Here is a 27,861-nt window from a genome sequence, read left to right on the forward strand (position 1 = left end):
CATCCATGCCCGAGGCAGGATTCGAACCTGCGACCGTAGCGGTCGCGCGGTTCCAGACTGTAGCGCCAGAACCGCTCGGCCACCAGCGGCCGGCTGAGGTCATCAGTCCCCTAGAACTTAGAACTACTTAAACCTAACTAACCTAAGGACATCACACACATCCATGCCAGAGGCAGGATTCGAACCTGCGACCGTAGCGATTCCAGACTGTAGCGCCTAGAACCTCTCGGCCACCCCGGCCGGCACCGGACAAGTGCTAGGAGGACTTACGCTCTTAACATATAGAGATAGTTTACTTATAGGTTTTGACGAATGAGTTTGCGGGTATCAAAATGTGTGTCATAAATGGCCTTATCTTTTAATTGCATCGACTTATAAGCTTACATTTTTTGCACCGCCAAGGGGCCGTAGACGTTAGTATTTGACACAAATTTCAACTTGATACCTCTACCCGCTCCTGAGAAAAAGGGGTCTTAACAGACGGACAGCAAAGTGATCCAATACTGAGGTACAGAACCCTAAAAATGCCATCAAATCAGTCACAAAACAGGAACGTAGCATAAACCGCTGTATGATAATACTACAATGGGATAGGAGTAGCGAACGGGGGTCTTTACCCCTACTTGAAACTGAACAAGGTTACTGTCGAAGTGAGCACGAAATTTTTTCGAAAGATTGATATCGTAAACGACTAAGAGAACCAGTTTCAGCATTCAGTGCTAAGAGGACAAGTTTAGACTACAAATCCAAATACCTGGGGGATTGAAATCTTAGATTGTCCCACATTTTTTCTGTCACATTTCAGTTCTTTCATTTCTGGCAGTGATTAGTTACAGTGAAAGTGCCACATTATACCATGGTTCATACTATTATATACTGTCGTATATCTTGTAACTGTCACCAAGAAACTGTGAAATTTTTAAGGAACAACAAATAGGCTAGTGCTAAGTCATCCTAGGAAATCTCATTTCTTGGCAACATCAGAAATGGAACGCAGCACTCCCGTCCAAAACTTCTCCACAGAAGATAAAATGAGGAGGAATGTCATACGTCAGTCTGCTGTTGGCATTTGTGAGCATTAGCTCAAAAGAAGAAGGCTAGACAAAGGTTCATGAAGGGTAATTATGGGGAAAACACGGAAAACTCTAATCGCTATGTACGGTTACTTGAAATCATGAATTCTAATTGTTATCAGTTCAATTTCTCAGTACGACTAGGAGATGGAATGCTGCGCCATAGAGGACAGATGATAGTGAAATATTTGAGGAAACATACCGATGTTCTCAGTACTACTCTCCCACTTACGTTAGAGACGTACAGTCTGTTGCCACAAACGAGTCTTTTCTTAACCTCCTAAGAGCCTCTTAGCGATAGTTTTTAGAAACTGACTTCAAGTATCTTGAATGCGACGCTGACACAAAAACAGAGCACCTGATAATACCCGACAAATTTATAAGCAGACGACATCTGAAGTATCCGTATGCGAGACAACAAGCACAAACACGAGAGACCGAGCGAGGTGGCGCAGTGGTTAGCACACTGGACTCGCATTCGGGAGGACGACGGTTCAATCCCGTCTCCGGCCATCCTGATTTAGGTTTTCCGTGATTTCCCTAAATCGTTTCAGGAAAATGCCGGGATGGTTCCTTTGAAAGGGCACGGCCGATTTCCTTCCCAATCCTTCCCTAACCCGAGCTTGCGCTCCGTCTCTAATGACCTCGTTGTCGACGGGACGTTAAACACTAACCACCACCACCACAAACACGAGAAACAGAGCTATCTTGCGTGCAAACGATTTTAGATGGAATCAGGTTTTTGCTCACGCGGACTCCATAGGGAACATCGAGAGAAAAGTGAAGTCCACGGCAGACCAACTTATGAAAATTTTGAAATGAGACATAATGATTTTGAATTGTACGTCTTCCGAATGATAGGGTTTGCAAGCCATCTGATGCGACTTGTCACCCACTTGAGAATACTGATCTGACCCAATAAAAATGCCAAGTGGTGAGGCTGTCAAGCGTAGGAATTTTCTTGGCATTCTCAAAAATTTACGTGTAAAACGCAATATAAAACTGTTTTAAAGAGATAATTGTGTTTCAGCTTGGCAAAGCAGGAACTTCAGCACCAAAGGATTCCGGCGAATTGATCAGGGAAAGCAGTGACGGTTGGGGATAAACAAGCCTATTACAGCTAACAAATCTGAGAAAAAATTATCGAATCAGACTCAGGTGTTGCCCATAGCAGACAACAGGATTAGCAACTGCTTTGGCTCTTATATTAGTGTAGATAATGCGGTGCGTTCGACCTTGAAAAGAACGACTGACCACGAGTCTTTTATATTTTGGATCAGATCGCAATTCCGAGCTTTACTTGGAGGGATGGCCGTAAACTTTATTACAGTAACAGTCAGTTAAAAGTGGAAGTTGCAGATGAAATTGTCACAGCTATTTTCTCCCCTCGTCACCACAGTAGACTAGAGCGGCAGGGAAAAGACGGTGGTAATGTTAGCGTGTTGTAGGCGGATTGTGAGACGTTGTCGGGCCTTACCTTGCGAAGCGGGCGTACTTCCGCAAACGCAGCGGGCCAGCCTGGAAGCACAACTCCACAGTCTCGGCGAAGGCAGGCTGCCGGGGCAGCTTCATGCGTTCTCCCATCTCTCGCGACGCGGCCATCTGCAAACAAACAAATGAAATACGTCAGCTCAAGGATCGGCGTTTATTAAAATCGCTTGGAAATGTACTAGAGCGATTAAAGCAATATGAGAACAAAAGCTGCTTCAGTACTGCATGAGAAAAGTGCAAATGTACGAGAAATTCCTTTACTGAGGTCTTTTACCATTCCTCGATAGACGGCGGCGCGCACGTACCGAGAATACAGTGTTGGATCCATCATACCGAGCGCGGTCGTGTTGTGTGCAAGACGCTTCTGCATCGAAATTGAAACCCTCGGCCGGCAAAAAGATAGAGATTTCTACCAATCACATAATTTTTTTTCTAAGCCTTTACAAACTTCACAAAATTTTGCATGAGAAAAGTGCAAATGTACGAGAAATTCCTTTACTGAGGTCTTTTACCATTCCTCGATAGACGGCGGCGCGCACGTACCGAGAATACAGTGTTGGATCCATCATACCGAGCGCGGTCGTGTTGTGTGCAAGACGCTTCTGCATCGAAATTGAAACCCTCGGCCGGCAAAAAGATAGAGATTTCTACCAATCACATAATTTTTTTTCTAAGCCTTTACAAACTTCACAAAATTTTGCGATCGTGACTTCTTGGTTCAAAATTTTAGGCAATATTTACATCACTTCCCGTTATCTGGTTAAACACCGAGTGGCTAACATTAATGGAAAAGCGATGCGCCGGCCCCTGTGGCCGAGCGGTTCTAGGCGCTTCAGTCTGGAACCGCGCGACCGCTACGGTCGCAGATTCGAATCCTGCCTCGGGCATGGATGTGTGTGATGTCCTTAGGTTAGTTAGGTTTAAGTAGTTCTAAGTTCTATGGGACTGATGACCTCAGAAGTTAAGTCCCATAGTGCTCAGAGCCATTAAAACCATTTTTGAAAGCGATGCGGTGTGTTTATCTCCGTACAGTCCTGGCAGAATTGGGTTGCCACAGACTAACATTCAAATCGACGGTGGTCTGACTTGCAGTAGACAGTTGATCGCCCCGTGGAGACGACGTGACGTCCGTTCATGAAGCACTTGTGGCCGTCCTGTGCGGTGGTTTACGCCTGAAGAAACGTTGTCTCTGCAAGACTGAAAATCCACGTTAGACACTACCGACCTCGAAAGCCGAAATTCTCGTGCAATCCTGAGTAACCACCTTTTGCACCGGGAGACGCTGCGAGACGTGCAGGAAGAGAGTCATTGTGGTTCTGAAAGATACTGATAGGGAAATTGAGCCACACAGGCTTCAGTGCGCTAGATTTCTCGTTTGAGAACCCGTTGTGCGAACAGCCCGATCGAGTTGGTCCCATAGATTCGTGACTGGCTTTAAATACCGGAAGTTTGGTTCAAAAATGTGTGTATTCCTAAGGGACCAAACTGCTGGGGTCATCGGTCCCTAGACTTACACACTACTTAAACTAACTTATGCTAAGAACAACACATACATCCATGCCCGAGGGAGGACTCGAACCTCCGGCGGAAGGGCTGCGCAATCCGTGACATGGCTCCTCACACCGCGTGGCCACTGCGCGCGGCGGAGTTTGGTGGCCAGAGAAGTGCGGTATACTCATTCTCGTGCTCTTCGAACTACGCACGTATGTTGCGAGCTGTGTGACATGTTGCATTGCCCGGCTGGTAGATGCCCTCGTGATGAGGAAAAACAAGCTGCATGTAGGAGTGGACATGGTCCCCAAGGATAGATGCATACTTGTGTTGATCCATTGTGCTACATCTACATCTACATACCCCGCAATCCACCATACGGTGCGTGGCGGAGGGTACCTCGTGCCACAACTAGCATCTTCTCTCCCTGTTCCACTCCCAAACAGAACGAGGGAAAAATGACTCCCTATATGCCTCTGTACGAGCCCTATCTCTCTTATCTTATCTTTGTGGTCTTTCCGCGAAATGTAAGTTGGCGGCAGTAAAATTGTACTGTAGTCAGCCTCAAATGCTGATTCTCTAAATTTCCTCAGTAGCGATTCACGAAAAGAACGCCTACTTTCCTCTAGAGACTCCCACCCGAGTTCCTGAAGCATTACCGTAACACTCGCTTTATGATCAAACCTACCAGTAACAAATCTAGCAGCCCGCCTCTGAATTGCTTCTATGTCCTCCCTCAATCCGACCTGATAGGGATCCCAAACGCTCGAGCAGTGTTTTATAAGCGGTCTCCTTTACAGATGAACCACATCTTCCCAAAATTCTACCAATGAACCGAAGACGACTATCCACCTTCCCCACAACTGCCATTACATGCTTGTCCCACTTCATATCGCTCTGCAGTGTTACGCGCAAATATTTAATCGACGTGACTGTGTCAAGCGCTACACTACTAATGGAGTATTCAAACATTACAGGATTCTTTTTCCTATTCATCTGCATTAATTTACATTTATCTATATTTAGAGTTAGCTGCCATTCTTTTCACCAATCACAAATCCTGTCCAAGTCATCTTGTATCCTCCTACAGTCACTCAACGACGACACCTTCCCATACACCACAGCATCAGCAGCAAACAGCCGCACATTGCTATCCCCCAAATCCAAAAGATCATTTATGTAGACAGAAAACAACAGCGGACCTACCACACTTCCCTGGGGCACTCCAGATGATACCCTCACCTCCCATGAACACTCACCATCGAGGACAACGTACTGGGTTCTATTACTTAAGAAGTCTTCGAGCCACTCACCTTTCGGAACTACGATATCACCCAGAGAATGCCACGAAATATTCCCCAGACTGTAACATTCCCTTCTCGGACCTGGACCCTTTGCTTTCAGACTTTTCACACCGTACACACCAACGGCCATCTGTTCGATGGAGCACAAAACGCGATTCATCTGAAAAGGTCAGCTATTGCCACTCAGTGGACGTCGAGTTACGGTATTGGCGTGCAAATCCAGCCTTCGTCGCCGATGAACGGCAGTCAACGTGGGCACATGAACCATGCGACTGCTACGGAGGCCCATACGAAGCAACGTTTGCTGAACTGTTGGTAGCCCTTGGTTCATCTGGACGGTCAGTTGCCCAGCCGTTACCCATCTATTCGTTCGTACGCATCTCCGCAGCCGTTGTTCACCCCTGTCGTCCACGGTCTGTGTGGTGTACCGCAGCTGCTTCGGTATCGGTTTTGGATTGCGCCATTTTGTTATGCACGGTATAATTAACCACGGCGGCACGCGAACTGTTTACAAACTTCGCCGTTTCGGAGATGATTCCACACTCGGCTCGAAAGCCAGTGATCACGCCTTTTTCGATGTCATATCAATCGCTCCGTTCCCTTATTACGACACGATCACACTGTTTCCGCGTCTCACCAACACGTTTGATGTACCCTCCACCGCTAGTGCTGCCACCTTTCGTCTGAGAGTGTTATTGCACGTTGACACTTAACACAGGCGTTGGTCACATTAATGTGGCTGGACCATGACGACATAAGTGTCTTGCATCGACTATCACCACATGTTCAAAGACTGTGTACTCGCGACGTAGTGACATGCTCACTACACCTGTATACGGTACATGTTACACTGACACCGTGTCTATACTCGCACCATACCCTACATCTAGTCGAAATATGCTGGTGTCATATACGCATACACGACACATCTTTAGAGGGGACAACCCTTCCGCCGGCCGAAGTGGCCGCGCGGTTCTGGGCGCTGCAGTTTGGAAACGCGAGACCGCTACGGTCGCGGATTCGAATCCTGCCTCGGGCATGGATGTGTGTGATGTCCTTAGGTTAGTTAGGTTTAAGTAGTTCTAAGTTCTAGGGGACTGATGACCTCAGAAGTTGAGTCCCATAGTGCTCAGAGCCATTTGAACCATTTGACAACCCTTCCGTTGACTTTTGGCCGTTCAGTTTACTTCGTAAGCATTTAGGAAATTGATGACAGTGCAGTATTATACTCACACAGAAATTCCAAACTGTAATATTTCCTGGCCGAATTTTTTCAAAGTCGATGTCTGTTTCCACAGCGCCGTATTACAGAGTTCTGAGCATTTGAAAATAAAAACTCATTTTCTACATCTACATGGATACTGTGCAAATCACATTTAAGTGCCTGGCAGAGGGTTCATCGAACCACCTTCACAATTCTCTATTATTCCAATCTCGTATAGCGCGCGGGAAGAATGAACACCTATATCTTTCCGTACGAGATCTGATTTCCCTTATTTTATCTTGGTGATCGTTCCTCCCTATGTAAGTCGGTGTCAACAAAATATTTTCGCATTCGGAGGAGAAAGTTGGTGATTGGAATTTCGTGAAAAGATTCCGTCGCAACGAAAAAGCCTTTCTTTTAATGATGTCCATCCCAAATCCTGTATCATTTCTGTGACACTCTCTCCCATATTTCACAATGTTTTTAAAAATGACACTGACACGAATTGTCGCAGCCCGTAGACTTTAAAAACCGCGTTTCCAAGATCTAAGAGTACTCGATGTGATAATAAACAAACGATCGGCGTGATGCACCGTTTTATTGCAACGGGCTCGTATTGGAGAGGAGATGGTTTCAAATGTCCATGTGGCCAGATTGATCTAAGTTTTCAGTGGTTTCTCTGAATGGCAAAAGCGGTGTTTGTTCTTCAACAAGACCACTGTTAGATTCTCTTCTCATACCTACGCAATCTGAGTTTGTGCTCAAATCCAAATATTTCGATTTTGATGGGATTCTTATCTTTTCTTTGACAACAGATCTGCTAGGTATAACAATAATGAGACATCCACGGCCACTTCTTGACTATTACCTGTTCGCCCCCGTCGAACCTGCAGCTGGAAGTTATTTGTACTTTTGAACCAACGTCTGAAAGGCTTTCCTTAGACCAAAGGGGCGAAATACAGTAGTAATGATCAGGGAGAGACTCTTAGAAGTTGCCGCGGCAAGTACACAGAAACTCCGGCTGCGGACTTGACTCCAGCCGCCATGGACAGTGGAAGAAGAATATTCGTCAACATTAGCTACTCGTCTTGGCGAAACGTCAGAGAAACTGCTAAACGACCGTCAGCCGAAATGGCAACACGTCAGGCCAGCTGCGTATTGAAACACTGTTTAGGGACTCATAGCTTGGATCGGCTACTTACCAGTATGTGCTGACTGTGGACGCAGATGAAACCCAGTACGATGGTGCCAATGGTTCCCAAGACCAGACCAGCGTTCTTAAAAGCGTCACCCATGGCGAACATTCCTGAACCGATCTCGCCCTTGAGAAGATGGATCAAAGACTCCAGGTACCTGCACATATCCATTGCACCCGCATTAACCCTTTCTGGCACTTAAACCAACACATCTGGATCTGAAAGAAATGGTTAGGAGAACACAAGACAAGAAACAATGCCAATAAAAGAGCAATGCCTTTGACTGTTACAGATTATTGTGGGTGGAAAAAATTCTTATGGAAATGAAATAACGTCTTCACAAGGAAGATTATGCGTGCAGCGATAGTAGACAATTATTGTAGCAAAGTACTGAAGGAGAACAGTGACACGAAATGTACATTTTTTTCTGACATTTAGCATGCAGATGCAAAGAAGAAAAATCATTTCGTTTAGAGTCAATGTCCACATTTTTCGATATTCTTGTTTCAGATTGTGATATATACCTATCACTAGTGTAGTGTATGCCTATCAGTAGCTTTTGTGGTTTTGTAGAAAGCACTACAGTGAATGCTTCCAGTGTTTACTATTTGTTACTCATTCTGTGTGACCAGAGACATTAACAAATAAATGATTTCCGTCTATTTCAACTAATGTAGTGTTTTACTTGTTCCCAACAGCGACGGATATATATATTATTCGTATGCGTAGTGCAGAGAAAAATATTCTTAAGTGGCCCACAGATGATCCAAAATATTTTGCAGTTACCATATGCGACGTTATCGATGCTTCCTCAAAACATTTCAGTGATCTCTGAATTTCGTTCACTATAATATTTGCAATTATTGTAGAAGATAAGACTCTCACTGAAAAAGTGCATAGCAATAACAACAGTTCTGATGTTATTCTTGCATGATTCTGCGATTTTATATGCTGACTGTTACTTGTACAAATCCCTCGCTTTCCTTCTCTGATCGGTTCTACATTTCGTTTCTAATCGGCATGTAATCAGCAGCACGTTTTCTGTGTGCCTCATAAAATCATCAAAACGTAACAGTGACATTACTAACCTACCTCTGCTCTGCAATACACAATTAAGTGCCTTACAGAGGGTTCATCTAACCACCTTCAAGCTATTTGTCTACCGTTCTACTCTCGAACGGGGAGCAGGAGAAATGAGCACTTAAATCTTTCTGTACGAGCTGGTCTTTGGCAACGACAACTTATATTCTTCCGTTAATCGTCAGGCTCTCGAAAGGAAATACACACGGATGAGCTAAAACATTACGACCACTGTCCACAGCGAGACTGATACCACTTGATGGCGTTGCAGGCACGTTGAATAGATACAGATAGCATATTTGTGGAGCAGAAGTGCAGGGAGAAACAATGTAGAGACAATACGGGCCACAATGGGGAAATCCAATGACATAAGCGTCTATGACAAAGGGCAGGATGTTTGACCCGGCGCCTAGGAACAAGCATCACGGAAACGGCGAAAATGGTCGGTTGCTTGCGTGCTGCTGTCTTGAGTATCTGTGGAAAGTGGTCGGAACACCGTGAAACCGCGAGTAGGAGACAAGCTGTCGGGCGTCCACACTTCATCACAGAAGGTGACTTCCCTGCTTGTAAGACAGGATAGGTGATGATCTGTGGCTAATCTGACGACATAGTACAAATGCTGGTTCAGGCACAAGTGTTTTGGAGCACACTGTTCAGCTCACATCGCTGAAGTAGATCTCCACAGCAGACGACATACTGACTCAACGACATCGCCAATTACGGTTGTAGTGGGCACCGAATCACGGAGATTGAACCTTCGATCAATGGAAACGTGTCGTCTTGTCAGATGAGCCACGTTTCTTGTTACATCAGTCCGTGTCCGGATACGCCGCCATTCAAGCGAACGGCTACTCAAAACGTGCACCGCTCCACGGATGCAGGCTGTTAGGGACAGTACTATGCTATGGGGGACATTCACCTGGCCTTCCGTAGGATCTGTCTAGTAATCGAAGAAACCAGATACCTATGGACTGCGTGAACTTTATTGAGGACCACTTTATCTCTTCACGCTTGATCCCCCACGCCGATGGCATCTTTCAGCAGGATAACATGTCATAAGGCCAGAATCGTGCTATTGTGGTTTGAGGAGCATGATAGTGAACTCATGTTTATATCTTGGCCACTTTATTCGCCTGATCGGATGGTACAAAACTAAGACACTATCGGGTTCCAACTCCGTGCCCCCAAATCAAAGGTGTGTAATTTACGAGAATAACGTGACCTGTGCATAGATATCTGATGCCACATACCCCTGAAAACCTACCCTGAATTATGTGTGGCAAAAAAATGCTTTTAATATTTCTCATACGGGTAATACAACTGCTTCTGCAGTGTGCAACAATTTTAACAACTATTAGAAAACTGCCTTTCGTGCACGATACGTTTCGAACATAAGAAATTAAATCACAATTTGTTTTGTTTGAGTAAGCACATTTATTACCTTCAGATGTCATACGATCGATACATCGTCTGCTTGAACTATGATTTTGTATTGCCGCTGCGAGACAAATAATTTTCTTCTGGAAACGTTGAGCGGCAGCAGTTGTGTTTCGCCCCATTTCCTGCATTTTATCTTCGACCATTTTTTTTTCTTTTTGGGGGGTATTGCTCAGCTTTTTTGTATTTTTCCCCCCTCATTTCTGTTAGAGTTTCGGGGATTTTATATTTTTGTGTAAATATTTCTCATGCCGTGTACGCGCGGCAGTGACTCAGACCTACCGGTCCATTCAGACGTTGGGTCGAAAGTGAACAAGCGTATCGCTTATTGTCAGATGCTGAACGGGTCAACGTATCTGCAAAACGGAAAACTCTTCATAACTTTTACTATGATTTACGAATTATGTCAGAAAAATATACAGCATATCATTCACGAAGTCAATAATAATAAGTGATATGCAATTTTGCATAATATATTTGGTTATCTGTGAGCCGCTTTCCTACACATCTTCTCTGCACCTTTGCTTCCATTGCAACTTTTGTTTGGTGTAATGCTGAACTATGCAGATCAGGCTGATGTCATACTGTGTCCTTTTTACTATTGTCAACGTTTGTTTGTTTGTTTTTTGTTTGTTTCTTTATTTGTGTGTGTGTGTGTGTGTGTGTGTATGTGTGTGTGTAACGATTAGCATCCAGAAGTCATATCAGAATAATACTGCAACCCCACAGTTGTGAGAAACATGAATCGTTTCAGTTAGTTCAAGATCCCTGGCCGTTAGAAGAGTGTGAATATCTTTTTTGTAGGGTGCTATCTAGAAAAGAACCGTGACAAAACGACATCGACTACCAGAATGAAACCCTGCCACACTATCACATTAAACTTTATTGTAACAGCGGAACAGTTAGACATAACCTAAGGACCTCCTCATATGGGAGGCGAAAGCTTAGGTGGCCGGGGAGCGGGACATGTTTTGTGACGTCATAAAGTGGAATTTCACGTTGCGAAACATCCAAATGTGCGAACTACGCGTTAAGTCCTGTCCGGCGCTGACGAAATGTGCTTACCGAGGGGCAGCGTCCCGTCGTATTACGGTAACGTGCTATGAAGTGTGAACCAATGCAGTGCAAGATCTCCATCTACGCTGAGCAAACGCCACACTGAAATACAGCCTTAACCGAAGCTAAAGTGCCATATTCGATGGTTTTGTATTATGAACTTTCAACTATAAAAATATGTCATTTTAAAGCATTAAGTACTTTAAAGATATATTTCAAAACAATGAGTCGCTTGTGATACGATTCGTAATAATAAATTGTCAGAAAATGTACTTCTTGTTAAAACTGCTCCCATACTTCTATAAGAGCAATGTATACGACGGTAATATAAACGTTTCCGGAAGTTTAATCTTTCTTACTTTTGAGATATGTAGCTGACAACTGCCGTTGGAGATAATTGCATTCGCAGATCTAGGTGGCAAACGTCCCATGTTATCATTTGCGAGCGCTCACCTACTACATTGAAAACCACGTCCACGTTCAAGTCCACGACTACGTTCGTTTTCACGTCTCATATGAGGATGGCCTAAAGACCATTCCACGCACGACTCTAGTATCTTCTGTCTCTAGTATCAGTAATTAATTCATTCTAACTCATTTTACAATGATTTATCAGCTTCATACAAGAAAAAACGTTGTTTAAACAGACATAAAAATATACGGACTTGTGTTTGTTTAATAAAAAGAGGAGAAGTGGGGTCGGCTGTGGCCTTGCTAAAGAAATTATGACTCAATTTTCCTAAAATGATTTAGGAAAACCTAAAAGTCAGGATTACCCTCCTCCCTCCGAACGTGAGATCGTTGTTGTAACGAAAGCACTACTCGTTCGCTTATGCCGAAAGTACAGGTCTCTTATGTTTGCACATACAGAGTGGCAGTTATTGAACTACCGCGTCACAACTTCTGAACGGTTTGCGTTAGGACGTTCGAACTGTACGACTGGCCGCGGGACATGATGGGAATTAGTATGTGCATGTATGATTTGGTTCAGCGATGAAGCCAACTTTCATTTGTATGGGTTCTTCAATAAGCAAAACTGGCGCATTTGGGGGACTGAGAATACGCATTTCGCGACCGAGAAGTCTCTTCACCCTGAACGGGTGACTGTGTGGCGTGAAATGTACCGTCACTGAATAATCGGTGCGACATACCTTGATGGCCTTGTGACTACCGAACAGTGAGTGAAGGTTTTGGAAGTTAATTTCATCCCCATTACCCAAAGTGACCCTGATTTCGACAAGATGCGGTTCATGCAAGACGGAACAGTAGAGTGTTTGAAGCAGGAGAGAGTTTGATGTCCTGGAGGAGGACTTTGCGGACAGCATTCTGGCTCTGGGGTACACAGAGACCGCTGGAATTGAGCTCGATTGACCGCGTTATTCTCCAGATCTGAGCACTTGCGACTTCTTTTTTTGGGACTATACTAAAGACAAGGTGTACGGCGTAAGACAAGGTGTACAGCAATAATGCCAAAAGCATTGCTGAACTGAAAACAGCCATTCAGGAATTCATCAACAGCATCGACGTTCCGACACTTCAGCGGGTCATGCAGAATTTCGCTATTCGTCTGCGCCATATCATCGCCAACGATGGCAGGCATATAGAACATGGCATAACCTAAATCCGAATATGTGTAGGGACGTTTACATGTTGATATGTGTGCACGCCGTAGTTTGTAACTAATTTACTTTTTTTCATATAGTCCAATAATTGTCACACTCTACCTGTAACAAGTTAGTTTACTAAGATATCAAATAATTATTCTGTCGTGAAAAGATGTGCACAAAAACAGAAAACTATTGCAGACACGCTGAATTATGTTGTTTCATGGAGAGTTGACAACTACTAAAATCTGTTCGTATTGTGTATATTCTAAGTACACTGTCAAAGCGTGTAACGGATGAGATCTGAAGTCAGACATATTTCTCGCCGTGCTGTAGCTCTTCAGTCCGAATGATTTATGTCTGGGGTTGTCTTCTGACCACGTCTAGGATAATGGATGGATGGATCGAAAACTGTTAAGGCACTCAACAGCATGGTCCGCAGTACCGTTTCTCAAGATCGTGGTACTGGTTCAGGAGTAGTTATTCTCGTTAAAGCAAAAATTGGAGGACATAATTACATCCACAGACATAAAAAGTTTTACATGCCGTCTTCAGTATTCACACCGTCTAGGAAAAGATCGCGTACAAAACTTTCATTTGATCAATTCTTGTATGTTATTCGTCGTCTGGGAGCCGTACCGAGTTGGTACGAAGAGACAGAAAATATTCAAAGAAGAACTGTGCGATTAGTCTCTTGTTTGTTTGGTCAGAGTAAGAGTGTCGCAGAAATTCTCAAGAAAATGTCGAAAGAAAGGCGTTGTGTATCGCGGATGCTCAAAAAAATTCCAAGTACCCACGTTCCAAAACCGATGTAGAAATAAACTACTTCTTCCGATACACATCTCGTATAATGTTGACGACGTTAAAATAAAAGAAATTCGGGCTCATTGAGAAGGGTGCCGACGGTCTTGTCTTCCTTGCCGCGTACCTTCAGTGAATGCAATAGCAACGGGGAACCTGATACTGTTATGTACTTCTTCCGTAAACCTTACGACGAATTGCGAAGTGCTTTTATAAAGATAGGTGGAGATTGTGTCACTGGAGTACGTGCTTCAGGGGTTCCATGACGATCCTCGCGAAGATAATATCGAGAATATTCCTTCATTAATATGATGTTTCAGTGAAAAATAATAGTCGATCCAGTACTGCAAGGGATTTTCGTGACATGTGACAATGTATCTACTAGAAAATCTTCGCTGCGGTGTACGTCCGATTTGTACCTTAGGTGCGCTTCTGTATTTATGTGGAACGACAGATTCACACCCTGACGGATTACTATATAATCCAAAACCTGGGGGTATACTTATGATGAAGTGAGAACCTGTGCTACGAACTGTCATTACTTTGGTATCATGATTTCTAGACAGCTTAGTTCTAGACAACGTTGTGTGGTGTGGGGAGTTGACTCACTATTATTCTGATATGACTATTCACTTGTTAATGGAGAATAAAACACAGTAACCGGTCGCTGTTGTGTTCACGTTTTATCACAATGCGTTTCCGATGTTGTTTGCCATCTTCAAGTGACGCCAAAGCACGTAATTCCAAAGCTGTCGCTTCTGCCATGTGATCTCGTTGCGGTTTCTAAATAACAGGTATGCGTTTAGTTAATGACCTTGAATAATAGAAAACCAATTGCAACACATTTTAATTGTATTGTCGAACAAATCTACGGAACTTCACTAGTGAAAGAGGCTAATTCAGGGAACAGTGGTTCTTTCCTTATTTTCTCTAAATCACTTGAGCCGATTATCAGAATGGTTTCTTAAACAGATCTGCGGTCCATTCCCTACTGAGCTATAAATGTCTCTTCTCCTCCAGCGAACTAAAAGTCAAAAGTGCCACGAACGCAAACGTTCCCGCCTCCTATTCCAGCAGATGAAACCTGTCGGATGGATCCCTTTAGGATGTATAAATATGCGATTGAGCACCTTTTTCCCCACCTTACTTTAACACTGGAGCATGCTGCTATCAACGAGTATTATTTTGTTTTACCCTTTGTCCTTAGTCGACACTACATTGCGCCAGCTATTGCCATCCTGTCTGGTTACTGCAGTAGCAGTCACAAGATGATAGTCCAGACAACATGTTGGCCACCCTTCCCCCCCCCCCCTTAAAGAGCACAGGGATCATTATGAAGCACTGTATATGATAAGGAACTGGTACCACGCGGTCATGCCGACCCTCCATCGCTGACGGAAGTTGTGACACTGAGATGGTTTGTATGTGCCAGTAGGTTGTACGGAATCAACGCAGCAAATTGGGTCCACGAGAAAGAAATGCGAAAAGGAATCATCGTGTTTGAACGTGCCTATTCCCACAGCGTGGATGAAGGTGCCAAATTTGTTGGTGAATTAACAAGGACTGTCCAACTTGTCTACAAGGAATGGTGTACCATTCGTTGCCATATAACACGGCGTAAGAACAGTGGTCGTAAAAAGATGCTAACTGACAGGCATCGGAAACGAGTGTCACGCGTTATCAATTGCAGTCGGTTTAAAAACTGACAGGAACTGCTGCTGTGGGGTGAATACAAGTCTATCTCAACCAGTTTCATATCGAATATTGCGAAGGAAGGCACGCAATGGACATTTGGAGTCGGGAACCGAGCAAAGGCCATTGCTCACAGTGGCAAATTAAATAGCACGTCTGCAGTAGGCCAAACAACAGCGAAACTGGACAGTAGCTGACTGTAGGCCTGTAATATGGTCCGACAAGTCGTGACGTTTCCTCTTTTCAAATGATGCAGTGAGTCGAGTGCACCGACGTCCCAATGAGACGTTTAACTCACAGAGTGCGGAAGATGTAGGTGAGGCCAGAGGTGGTTTTACGAACCATAGCTTGGACCCTCTCCTCCAGGTTGGTACGAACGTGAACAAGGATATTTAAACATTCTCGGTCATCGGGTATTGCCCTTTCTTCTACACCATGGCGAGTATGCTGTGGACACTCCCATCTTCCAAGATGAGAACAGCAGTGTTTACAGGACTGCACTGACATGTTCCTAGTTAGACAAACACCCATGCGCACTATCGCACCTTGATTCGCCCACTAAATCACCTGAGGTTAATCGTATAATATCTGACACTGTTTGGAACAGTGAGTGAAAAGTAGCATTTTGGATTCTGTCCATTGACATTAATGTGAGCACCGCCAAGGTTCGGCCTCAGCGTGCAGTAACGAATCACAACCGATAGGTGGCAACACTAGCAATGGAGGGAATGTAAATATGTCAGGTGACGCGGAAAATAGTACAGTCGTTGTCGTAATGCGGAAACGGAGCGATTGATCTGACGTCCAAAAGGACATGGTCATTGGCTTTCGGGCCAAAGGTGGAAGCGTTTCCGAAACGAATAAGTATCTAAACAGCTTTCATGCCGCCGTGGTTGAGGTATATCGTGCTTGTAAAATGGCACAATCCAAAACCAATGCCGAGGTGACTGTGGAGCACCACGGACGATAGATGAGAGGAGTGGACGATGGCTGCAGAGATGTCCATGGGCGAACAGACGTGCGAATGTTGAGCAGCTGACCAACCAGATGAACCAAAAAGCTACCAACAGCGTCTCCTCATCGATCGTTCAGCGAACGTTACTGTGTATGGGCCTCCACAGCAGGCGCCAGATTCGTGCACCCATGTTGACTGTTTGGCGACAAAGGCTAGAATTTGCACGCCAGTACGGCAATTGGACGTCCATTGAGTGGCGAAAAGTGGCCTTTTAGACGAATCACATTTTATGCTCCATCGGACACGTGGCCGTTGGTGTGTACGGCGTGAAACTTCCGAAAGCAAGCACCCTGCCACAATCGTTGGAAGGTCTAGGCCGGAGGAGGGAGCGTTCGGTCTGTCGAAGTTTTCGTGGCATTCCCTGGTTGATCTCGTCATGCTGGAAGCCGCAATAGATCAATACAAGTATGCCTTTATCCTTTAGGACCATGTCCACTCTTACATGCAGTTTGTTTTTTCCTCGGCACGGTGGCATCTACCAGACGGATAATGCAAAGTGTCGCGCAGTTCACAGTGTCGAAAGAGCGCTAGGATGAGTATAGCGTACTCCCTGGCCGTCAAACTACCCGGATTAAATACAATCAAGGATCTGTGGAACCACCTAGATCAGGCTGTTCGCGCCATGGATCCTCAACCGGAAAACTTAGCTTAGTTGGCCGCGGCACTGGAATCGGCATTGCTCCACATCCCTGTCAGTATCTTGCAGAAATTGACTGACTCTGTTACTGCGTGTCTCGCAGCGGACCACGTGGCAAAAAGTGGTTAGTCAGGCTTTTGACAGGTGGTCACATTAATATGACTGGACACCTTATGTGAGCGAGTCGGAACTTTATATGTTCTCTGCAACTCTCACAGTGCTGGCTGGAGATGTCTGTGTTTTCCTCCTGCTCATATCTCTCTCTCTCTGTCCTCGCACGCACGCACGCACGCACGCACACACATACACACACACACACACACACACACACACACACACACACACACACACACACACACCCTCGTAAAAAATCACAAACGAGACCTGTCAGTATCACAGATGTAATGTCAGATGAGTTAATTATTCGAATTCCCAAACTGTTAATTCATGCAGGTACCATCATAACCCGACAAATGACAGCATCGAAACTATTACCCTTTTTTACTGTGAGATCACGTGGCAGAGACGAAACTTCGCTAACATGCGTCACGTCCATCACTTGCAGATGTTGCACAGCGTCTGAGACGCTCTGTGATTGACGAATAAACACAATAGTGGCGGTCCAAGTGTATCAGTTCTTCGTTAACAGAGAGTGCTTGCTACCTTTGGTCGTGTGTGTGAGTGCGATACTACTGCAACCATGTATTTTAGATGTAAGATGTAACTGCTGCTGAGTGCGAGGTAATACTTTCATGTCGAGCCTCGACGCGCCGCCGCCGCCGCAGATGGCCGGGTTCTCCGCAGCCGGAGCTGGAACTGCGTGCGCCCGCGGCACAGCAGCTCACGAGCGCCACAGCATCTGTACGCTTAACAAAAACACAACATACAAGACCACATTGCCCCAGGTAGCCGGAGGCATTTAAAAGCCCAAATCTCTACTACTGAAGCAACCCCAACCCTGAACCGGACCCCTTTATATGAAGGCTGGGATGGTGAGCATGACGCATGATCAAAATGTAAGAACAAAATTATTCAGATCTCTCACTTTTTAAGCTACTGTAATTTCCCTTTAGAGCAAGTGGATGATCACAAATTTTATTACATGCTCCCATTAAACAAAAATGACGAAAATTTTGGTGAATAATATATGCTTAAAGTAAACCAAAGGAAATTGATACATGAACAAATTTACGTTGCTGAACTTCGTCCAGATGATTTCTTTAAGCGTGTTGAAACACAAGACACTTCGTTGTTCGTAATTCCGTGAAGTATTTAAAGAAATTTTCGAATGACTTCTTCTGCCAGTGCAGACAAACACTGGTTTGTTTCTTTCTGTATTCTGTCGTGTGCTAAGTTTTGTTTCGCGTGTATACCTCATATTGCATTTAACTCCCTGAACTTCTCTCAAAAATCAACAGGCTTCAGGCAGGAAAATACTTTTCACGTACTCCTAAGTCTGACGAACTGTTCATGGCATTGCGCTAGCTGTCTTTCTTACCAGTCGCCATATTTTGTGGTCAATAGTTACAGTACCTGGAAAAAAAGAGAGACAAACAGAACATCCTGTCACAAAAATACATTATTGAAGTAATACACAGTTTGAAGTACACAATATCACATTTGAGGCAGATTGTGAGAGAGCTCTGGTGAGGTGCTGAAGAAAGAAAAGTGTAGAAACAAATATTGTGTGCATTTTCAAGAAGTGAGTTTGCGGCGAAATATGGAAGCAGGAGTGAGTTATGGCAATAACAAAATATGCACAACAGCTGTATGTAACACATAACAGAAAGGTAAAAGACACCATTCATATTTCAGTAGGACTGTGACAATTGTAGGAATAGAATATTAAGACACTTGTGCAGTTGCCTTAGGGAATTTACATTGGAAGTCTTTGGGATGTGCTAAGAAATAATTTGGCCAAACTTTGGGAATGATACAGAAATATTGTGAGAACCGAAGAGGAATCCATAATGAAGGCCACTGGGACACAAGTACATGAAAGGAACAGGTAATCATCTTAAACTGTTAATGATGGGCCGCATACAAATGTCCTTATACAAGGAATAAAGACGGCGGTCTCTGAGTTGCTGAAGAAGATGAGCGAACTCTAACTCTCGTTGGAAGCTAAGTCCAGAAGAGGTCTTATTGAAATTGTAGTACCGAACAGTATTTACTGAGAATTAAGTTAAATAAAATTCTGATAGCGGTTGAGAGGACAATGGGTATAAACGTGTTGAATAATATCTGAAGAATTAAGTAGAATGATAGTTCTTTAACTGATGCTCATCAAATGGTAACAGTGTGCAGACATTCAAAATGATGGCTTCTTTACAACATGTGTCTTACATGTTGGTCTGCAGACTGGAGACCAATATATCGGACGTGAAGTGCAAGTAACGTAACAATATACAATTTCTGGTGATCAGGCTGAACTCCAAAGCCACAGATATCATGGATTCCATACATGGTGCACTGTTTTTCAGCAGAAATAGATTGGTAGCTGTCTACACCCCATTATCTGCCCCATTCTGATCCACTAGCACTTACTGTTTGCATTAAAAGTAACATATACTTATGTACATTATGTAATTACGTATCTATACTACATCCCCCTTAAGCAAAATGATCGTTTCGCAAACAAATTCAAAATATTCCAACATGATAGCCAACTTTGCAAATAAGGAAGCTGAATACGTTACTTATTCATTTCTCTTTCATCTTAAACCAGTTTGTATTTACTTTCAGTATAGTTTTGTTCAAAACGATAAGAAGAGGAGAAAGGGAGTCACATGAGGGTTACATAAGGGCCAGAATGCTGACTTTTTGGGCCTGTGACTGATTTTCAGTTGGTCTTTACAATTAGGTAGCGCTACTCTGGAAATCCGTTTCTGCTCACTCCGCACGTTTTAGAAAATAATCTTAGTTCGGTCTCAGAGTTTGTAGATCAAAAACAGGAGTTTTAGCCCCATTTGAATTTTGCCTCCTGTTCTGAATGAATGGTTACCGTTGAAAATTACGTTCATTAAACTGAATCACGGCTTATTTCATCATTGTAGACAAGTGGGGAGAGGAATTGGTTTAAACAAACCAAATAAATCTTAGTCACAGTGGATGATGTGGAAATTATGTTTCTTGCAGTTCTGATTGTATCTCAGTTTTCAAAGCCATTCATCTAAATTGATGGGGAGATTCTTGGACGCAAGATGTGAGATGGATATCGTGCGCAGGGCACGGAATTGTCCCAGAGGGGTGCAAATAGTTTTGGCAGAAAGCATAGAAATAACAGCCAATGATATGGCTATGGTTTCACTGGCTACCTCTGGAGAGACGAAGTTGCCAATGCAGTTTCCAGTTCTGTTGTTACGAATGCGCAAAGTGCACCGTGGCATGACTGCAGCTGGAGATTTTCCAGCACACTAGCCTAGTGGTGGTGGTAGCGAGGGCACGAAATATCTCCATCGTATTCTAGAAGACTTGCTTGAGTGCAGCTGTGAAGAGCACGCTGCGCACAGATGATGGAATGGTCCCAGAGGGGTGCGAGTGCTGCTCGCAGATAGTGAATAGTTCGTAACGTACGGTATGATTAGAACAGGTGGAACTCGCTAGCTACATTTCCACGAGCAGAAGTAGCTAGGAGACTTATTGCATTTGTACGTCGCAGGTGGTGGCTGCTTGCTCTGGGATGATTTCAGCACCACTAGAGTTTTCAGCAGCAGGATAACAACCGCACACAGGTTGTGGCATTATAAAGGCGGTTTTACGTGTGGATTTCTCGACCCTACTGAGAGGGCAAAGTGAGGTCGACTGCAGCCGACGAAGGACTTTTTCCGTTGTGATTGCGAGGGGAATGTAGCTGGCTTGCGAGGTCTTAGGGAAGATGTTTGGTGGCTAGGATGTGGTCGTGCAGTGTCGGGCACTGCTGGGTGGCAGCATTAACCTCGGATAGGAATACTTACGAGGTGGGATGCGAGGACACGGCGTGCCCGTCACCAGACGCCTCACCCGTGAGCGCCGCCTGCGACTCGCCCATGCGCGTCGCCTCGTCGCTGCCCATCACCTTGAGCTCGTCAGGCCTGCTGGGACACGAGCTTGGGTTAGAGGCCGGCCTCAGAACAGCCGCCGGCTACGCTAGCTGCGAGCGCCTTGCCTTCGCGCTATACTTACGTGTCTGCGTTCGCCTTGGAGATGACGGAGACGGGCAGGCTGTCGTTCTCCACGACCACGGCCATGGACATGTTGTCGGTACATGGTGCCGCGTTGTTCCTTACCACCATAATGGCCGCCTGAGGACAAGAAGAAAACACCGTGCTTGAAGTGTGGTTTCAAATGGCTCTCAGCACTATGGGACTTAACATCTGAGGTCATCAGTCCCATAGAACTTAGAACTACTTAAACCTAACTAACCTAAGGACATCACACACACCCATGCCCGAGGCAGGATTCGAACCTGCGAGCGTAGCAGTCGCGCGGTTCCAGACTGAAGCGCCTAGAACCGCTTGGCCACTGCGGCCGGCGCTTGAAGTGTCGAATTACTTTCGAGTCAGGGTGTCAGGTACACACAATCGAGTCACATTATAGCGACTAATTTCAGGAAGGAGTTCAACGCCCTACCACATCGTCGGTTGCTAACAAAGATACGATGTAGTATGTAGTACATTCGGAAATATGTAATTGATTCGATGATTTATTGACTAAGAGAAACCAAAACGTTATGCTGGACAGCGGGTTTCCGCTGATCACTGTTGGACGTCATGACCACGTCACACCGCATAAGCATTTCCGGGTAATACCAAGAAGCAAATACCAGTATCATGAAATGCGAATAGGTGGCTCGGATTTGCTCGAAGGATTCTGAGAAAATAGAATGCATCTGACCGGGTGACGTGGCGTAGTGGTTAGCACTCTGGACTCGCATTCGGGAGGAGGACGGATCAAAGCCACATTCGGCCATCCCGATTTAGGTTTTCCGTGATTTCCCTAAATCGCTTCACGCAAATTCCGGGACGGTTCCTTTGACAGGGCACGGCCAACTTCCTTCTTCATCCTTTCCTAATCGTATGGGACCGATGACCTCGCTGTTTGGTGCCTTCCCCCAAATCAACCAACCAATCAATCAATTCATCTGTAAAGGAAATTGCCTACAAGAAACTAGAGCGAACAATTACGGAGTTACGGGGAAATTTTCAAGCGTTTGGAGTAGACATGATAACAGGCATCGTATCTGGAGACGCTCTGGAAGGATTGTAACAGTTCAGTGTAACATACATGAAAGTACCGCTCAACAGGGTGATTCAAAAAGAATACCACAACTTTAGGAATTTAAATCTCTGCAACGACAAAAGGCAGAGCTAAGCACTATCTGTCGGCGAATTAAGGGAGCTATAAAGTTTCATTTAGTTGTACATTTGTTCGTTTGAGGCGCTGTTGACTAGGCGTCAGCGTCAGTTGATGCTAAGATGGCGACCGCTCAACAGAAAGCTTTTTGTGTTATTGAGTACGGCAGAAGTGAATCGACGACAGTTGTTCAGCGTGCATTTCGAACGAAGTATGGTGTTAAACCTCCTGATAGGTGGTGTATTAAACGTTGGTATAAACAGTTTACAGAGAATGGGTGTTTGTGCAAAGGGAAAAGTTCTGGACGGCCTCCAAGAAGCCCTGATCTTACCCCCTGTGATTTTTTCTTATGGGGGTGTGTTAAGGATATGGTGTTTCGGCCACCTCTCCCAGCCACCATTGATGATTTGAAACGAGAAATAACAGCAGCTATCCAAACTGTTACGCCTGATATGCTACAGAGAGTGTGGAACGAGTTGGAGTATCGGGTTGATATTGCTCGAGTGTCTGGAGGGGGCCATATTGAACATCTCTGAACTTGTTTTTGAGTGAAAAAAACCTTTTTAAATACTCTTTGTAATGATGTATAGCAGAAGGTTATATCATGTTTCTTTCATTAAATACACATTTTTAAGGTTGTGGTATTCTTTTTGAATCACCCTGTATAACAGAAATGCTCGGGGAACTTAAATAAACCTTGGAAAGAAGACGATCTATTTTTTTTTTTAATTTTGAATGATGCTGCTGCCATCTGACTGTAATAATTTTTGTTGTATTCTTATACGATCCAGATTTTGCTCTTTGGCCATTTTCAAGTACAAAATGTTATTGATATGTCGGCGCATACCTGTTCACTGGATGGCAGTTTCATATAACGGCTGTGCTACAGGGTCCATAAATGAAAATCTGCAGTATATTTAGGCGCTTTGAGATATTTTCACTTTTAGTAATGACATATCTGGCTTATATGACCAGATATGCTTTCTTGACAAGGACTAGTGTTTCATACTAATCTGATGTCTTTTGACATGTAAACAAGTTTTTGTACTTAACCGGGATCGTATAGCAATAAAATAAAATTTATTACAGTCAAATGGCGGCAGCATAATTAAAAAAAAACAATTACCATGACTGTGGCTCCAGCCAAGACAAAAATTATCAAAGACGATCTAGTTCTCAAGAAATCCTTTTGGGTAAACTTAGAGAACTTGTATTCGGAGAAGACTGTGCTACTATTATCTTACGACCGTCGTACATCTAGCGCCGGAATAATGAGAATAAGAGAGATGGGGCACCTATAGAAGCATATAAATCCAGTGACAGACGCTGCGAGAGGGGCATTCTGCATCACGGTGCGATTTACTGTCAAAATTTCCTAGAAAAGTCAACCAATATATTTTTTTTCCTACGTATATCTCGAGAAAAGATCATCAGAGTAAAATTAGAGAGATTCAAGCTCACACGAAGACCTACCAACAGTCGCTCTTCACGCGAAGTATTCGCAATGGAACAGGAAAGAGAGAACTGCCAGTGGTACACAAAATACCCGCCGCTAGACATCGTAAGATATTTGCGGAGTATAGTTGTAGGTGTTCATGCAGATGCAATCCACCGTGGCATGCGTAAGGATGCATCTTGGCGTCCACTTGTAATGATTTAGGGAAACTGCCGGAAGCTTAATTCAGAATGGAGTATTTTAACCCTTCTCCCGACTGGAGGTCGAGTGTGTGCATAACTGCGCTGCCTGTCCGTAGACTGAAACGTAAGTACATTTTGTTCGCTCACCATCAGAAATGATGTGGTGGATTAGCCAAGCTATCTCCTTGGTGAGTAAGAAGACTTTTAAAATTTGTGTGCATTGAGTAGAAATAACCTGGTACCCATTACTATAGAACTAACCTATTAATTGTGTCTTACAAGTCGAAAAGACAACAAGCTTGCACTTTTTGTAGGAAAACGTAACTGGAATAATCTATAATGCTGAACTAAACCGATAAGTACAGCGATCCCTTGGATGGTTGCAACAACGCTGTTTTAAGACTATCCTAAAAACGTTTTGTGAACCCTGCTAAATGCTGAGTATCTTATCAGCTTGGGGTACGATGACTATTGTACATAAGATATTTTTATAATTTTAGCATGACTTTTACCGGATGAGGAAGTAAGCTTTTTGACTAGGATTCTGTTGGTTTCGAGAGTGCGGACTTCTCAGCTGACCTGTGATAAAGGGGAGCACTAGGCGGCTGTTGAGATAGCGCGTAATTGGATCACTAGAAGCTAGCTTGAATGGCCTGATATCAGCGACCTGTTTAGCTGATGTGGCATCGTGACTAACGCCTTGAGGAGCTTTTCTTTGTTTGATGTGTAGTAACACAATTATCTACTACGCGTTTAGACACATTGTATGAAAGAGATAAAAAGGGTAAAGCTTTTCCGAGAGCGCAAAGATACAATGGTAGACTTCAGACCTCCATAGACTAGGGAAGACGAGTGCAGTGTAACCGTTTCTGGTAAAGGAGACACGCAAAAGAACAGTTAGTAAAAAAATAAAAAAAATAAAAATAAAAAAATAAAAAGCCTGCCATTTATCAATGATATGGTACTTTCCTGCAATGCGCATTGCAAAATAATAAACAAAAAGACACTAAATGGGCACTTAAATAAGTCATTTAGACTTTTCTATCTCCTTTTTGAACTTAGCTGAGGATAGGGGGTTAGGAAGATTTCAAATTTTTATTGAAATTGAAAGCATTCCAGGGTTTAATTTACTTAACCACCCTACGCTCGCGCCCAGATTCATGAAAATGCCGCTGAAATGTTTCTTGTGTGCACACTGGCTTCTGGCGATTACGGTGCATTTGCGAGCCAGCTTGCATTGAAAGATTTAGCTAACTTCAGCATGACTTACCCGTATCTTGGTCTTCAGAGTTAAGTGAAGAGCGCAAACAGTAAAGTATCCTGACGCCAGACAAGTAACAGCTTTCCACGTTATGCGACTTCGGGATCATACGTATGAGCTTACGTATACGTAGCTTTAGACTTCTGTTTGCACTGACATTAACTTCCGTTTGAAGACGGATTGTAACACCTCTCTGATAAGAAGTGTCGCACGTGCGACTTGCAAATCTCTGCCCCCCACACAGTCTCCCATCACACCATAAAGCTCGTTCACGTGTCACTGCACAAGGCGCAGAGTTACGCGGTGCAATAAACGAAGTTTATTACATTAATAGAAGCCATATCGGGGCATTCCCAGTTCTTAGCAACTACCAAAAATTATATCGTCTACAAAGCGAAATTGAGTTGTCTGGAAGTTAGAGAAATGCATTATACGCATCACCTCGACGCAAAGGACGAAAAACAAGACCACTGATGACCAAACTCGTAGAGGTGTATTGCGTAACGTTGTATGGGTTACAGTGCTGAAAGACTTCATGAAGCAGATGCAAGGAGCTTTATTCCTATTAACGTTTCTTGGAAAAAAGCACTGACAACCAAAAATATGGTGTTTGGGGAAAAAATGAAGTACTCCAACGACAGCTAAATATTAACTCTTGACAGAGATAAATAACGACCAATAATAAAGAAAACACCTGACTCATCTTACTGTTGCAGCACTGCGACACAAGACTCCGTCTAACTGAAGGTCAGAGTGGGACAGTCTTTTGAAAGCTATTCTTCAGCATTCTGATTGTTCAGTGGTTGAGACACTGAACTTATATCTCGATTATAGACGGACTAAGATTCTCAGCTGAGCATCCTCATTTTCTTGCAACAGCCAGGGATAATACCTTTCCCTTGTCACCGATCATGTATTTCTCTCTGTCAGCCAGACAAAATACTCACCAACGAATAAGACGATCAGTGACGTACGTTTGGGCACTAGGCTTTTGCAGTGTATTGTGTCACAGTGATGTGCTAGAGCTGCGATTGTGGGCGTGGGATGTTTCCCCAAAAAACAAGGCATTTGGTAGCGTACATCACAATGCATTGCGAAGGAAATGCAAGCAGCAGGCAGTGAATGTAGGTTGAACTCTACATAAATAGCAATGAGTTTCTTTGGATGTTTTAAGCAAAAGGAAACCTAAAATCAAGAAAAGACGTGTCCTTCGTAACGGAAGTGCGGTAAAGATACGGCTGCCATGAAAGATATGAAAGATATATCACGGTTCGAGTGCGGAGACGTGGACCACATACCACGAAATCTTACCGGGGGAGGGGGGGGGGGGGGCAAATTTTAGAAAGACCCTCTTGTAAATAATGGACGTCCCCGAAGATTGTAGCATAGGCAAGTTTCAGAGGTGAAAGTGTGGACCAAAACAAGAAGAGAATGTCTAGTAAACACCGACTCTAAAATGTTCACCTTAAGAGCTACGAGCTCTTGTGCACCTACGATACTGGAAAACATCTCTTATACTGCAAGTTCATTGGTTTCCATATTTTTGGAGGAGGTAGTGTGGTCCATACCAAGTAAAAAAGTCCAGTAAATATGGACTCCAATATGGACGTTAAGAGCTATGGGCACTTGGTCAGTACTTAGAAGAGATGTGTTTCACGGTAACGAAGGTAAACAGGTGCTCACAGCTCGTAACACGTTGGCTGTCAAGAGACCGCTTGTGGCACGGCAGAGGCGTCTGCAGTGGCCAGCAACGGACACAAGACAATGAACGTGTTGAGATATGAATTTTAGAGCCCGTATTTACTGGACGTTTTTCTTGTTTTAGTCCATAATACATCCTCCAAAAATATGGAAATTAAAGAAGTTGCAGTAGAAGAGATGTTTCACAATATCGAAGATGAACACGTGTTCATAGCTCCCTAAGGTAGGCGTTTTGGAGCCTATGTTGACTAGACCTTTTTTCTTGTTTTGGTCCGTGCTGTAACCTCTGAAAGTGGCCTACCCTACAGTCTTAGCAACAACAGTACTGGTGTAGGTATTCCACTTTAACAGGTATCAGACCGATTCTCGCTTATAACTTTCGACTCGGTCGTTTCCTGACCAGGATCCCTCACCTCAAAATGATACATTTACTCTTCTCCATCATCCCTGAAAGTTTGTAACGTCATCAGGGAATCACCCTGTATGTGCCCACACGTATAGAGGCTTAACCAGCTCGAAGTATATAGCTAAGAATAACCTTCCAGCAATCAAAACACGTCTTGCTTTTTAAAAGTGTGCATAATTTGTAATTTAAAGACAGTGGTTGATGATACCGTTTCCGACATCTATTTATAATGAATGAGATAAGATATGGTGAAAATATAATCATGAAGAAAACGACATCTTTCCTTTGTCGGGGTACTGTCGTAACCATGACGTTATATCACACAGTTAAAACCGACGTGTGCATGGTTTCAAGAGTAGGAATCTGCACTTGACAAAGCCGCTTGCGCTTATCAGGGTTTTAAGCAAGGCGTCGGATCTATGCCCCGCGTTACCTTGGCC

The 27,861-nt window shown here is 44.0% G+C and overlaps 1 protein-coding gene across 1 annotated transcript in view; it reads right to left on the reverse strand.

Annotated features, from left to right (window-relative positions):
* LOC124794781 (proton-coupled amino acid transporter-like protein CG1139) overlaps window positions 1-27,861 on the reverse strand; it is a 139,373-nt gene that overhangs the window by 34,515 nt on the left and 76,997 nt on the right. The window contains exons 2-5 of the mRNA XM_047258417.1: window positions 21,246-21,364; window positions 21,038-21,154; window positions 7,766-7,916; window positions 2,551-2,675 (exon numbers count right to left, since the gene is read on the reverse strand). Coding sequence (XP_047114373.1) covers window positions 2,551-2,675; window positions 7,766-7,916; window positions 21,038-21,154; window positions 21,246-21,364 — 512 coding nt within the window. The remainder of the gene's footprint in view (window positions 1-2,550; window positions 2,676-7,765; window positions 7,917-21,037; window positions 21,155-21,245; window positions 21,365-27,861) is intronic.

Source organism: Schistocerca piceifrons, chromosome 4 (assembly GCF_021461385.2).
Source record: "Schistocerca piceifrons isolate TAMUIC-IGC-003096 chromosome 4, iqSchPice1.1, whole genome shotgun sequence".
NCBI classification, from domain to species: domain Eukaryota; kingdom Metazoa; phylum Arthropoda; class Insecta; order Orthoptera; family Acrididae; genus Schistocerca; species Schistocerca piceifrons.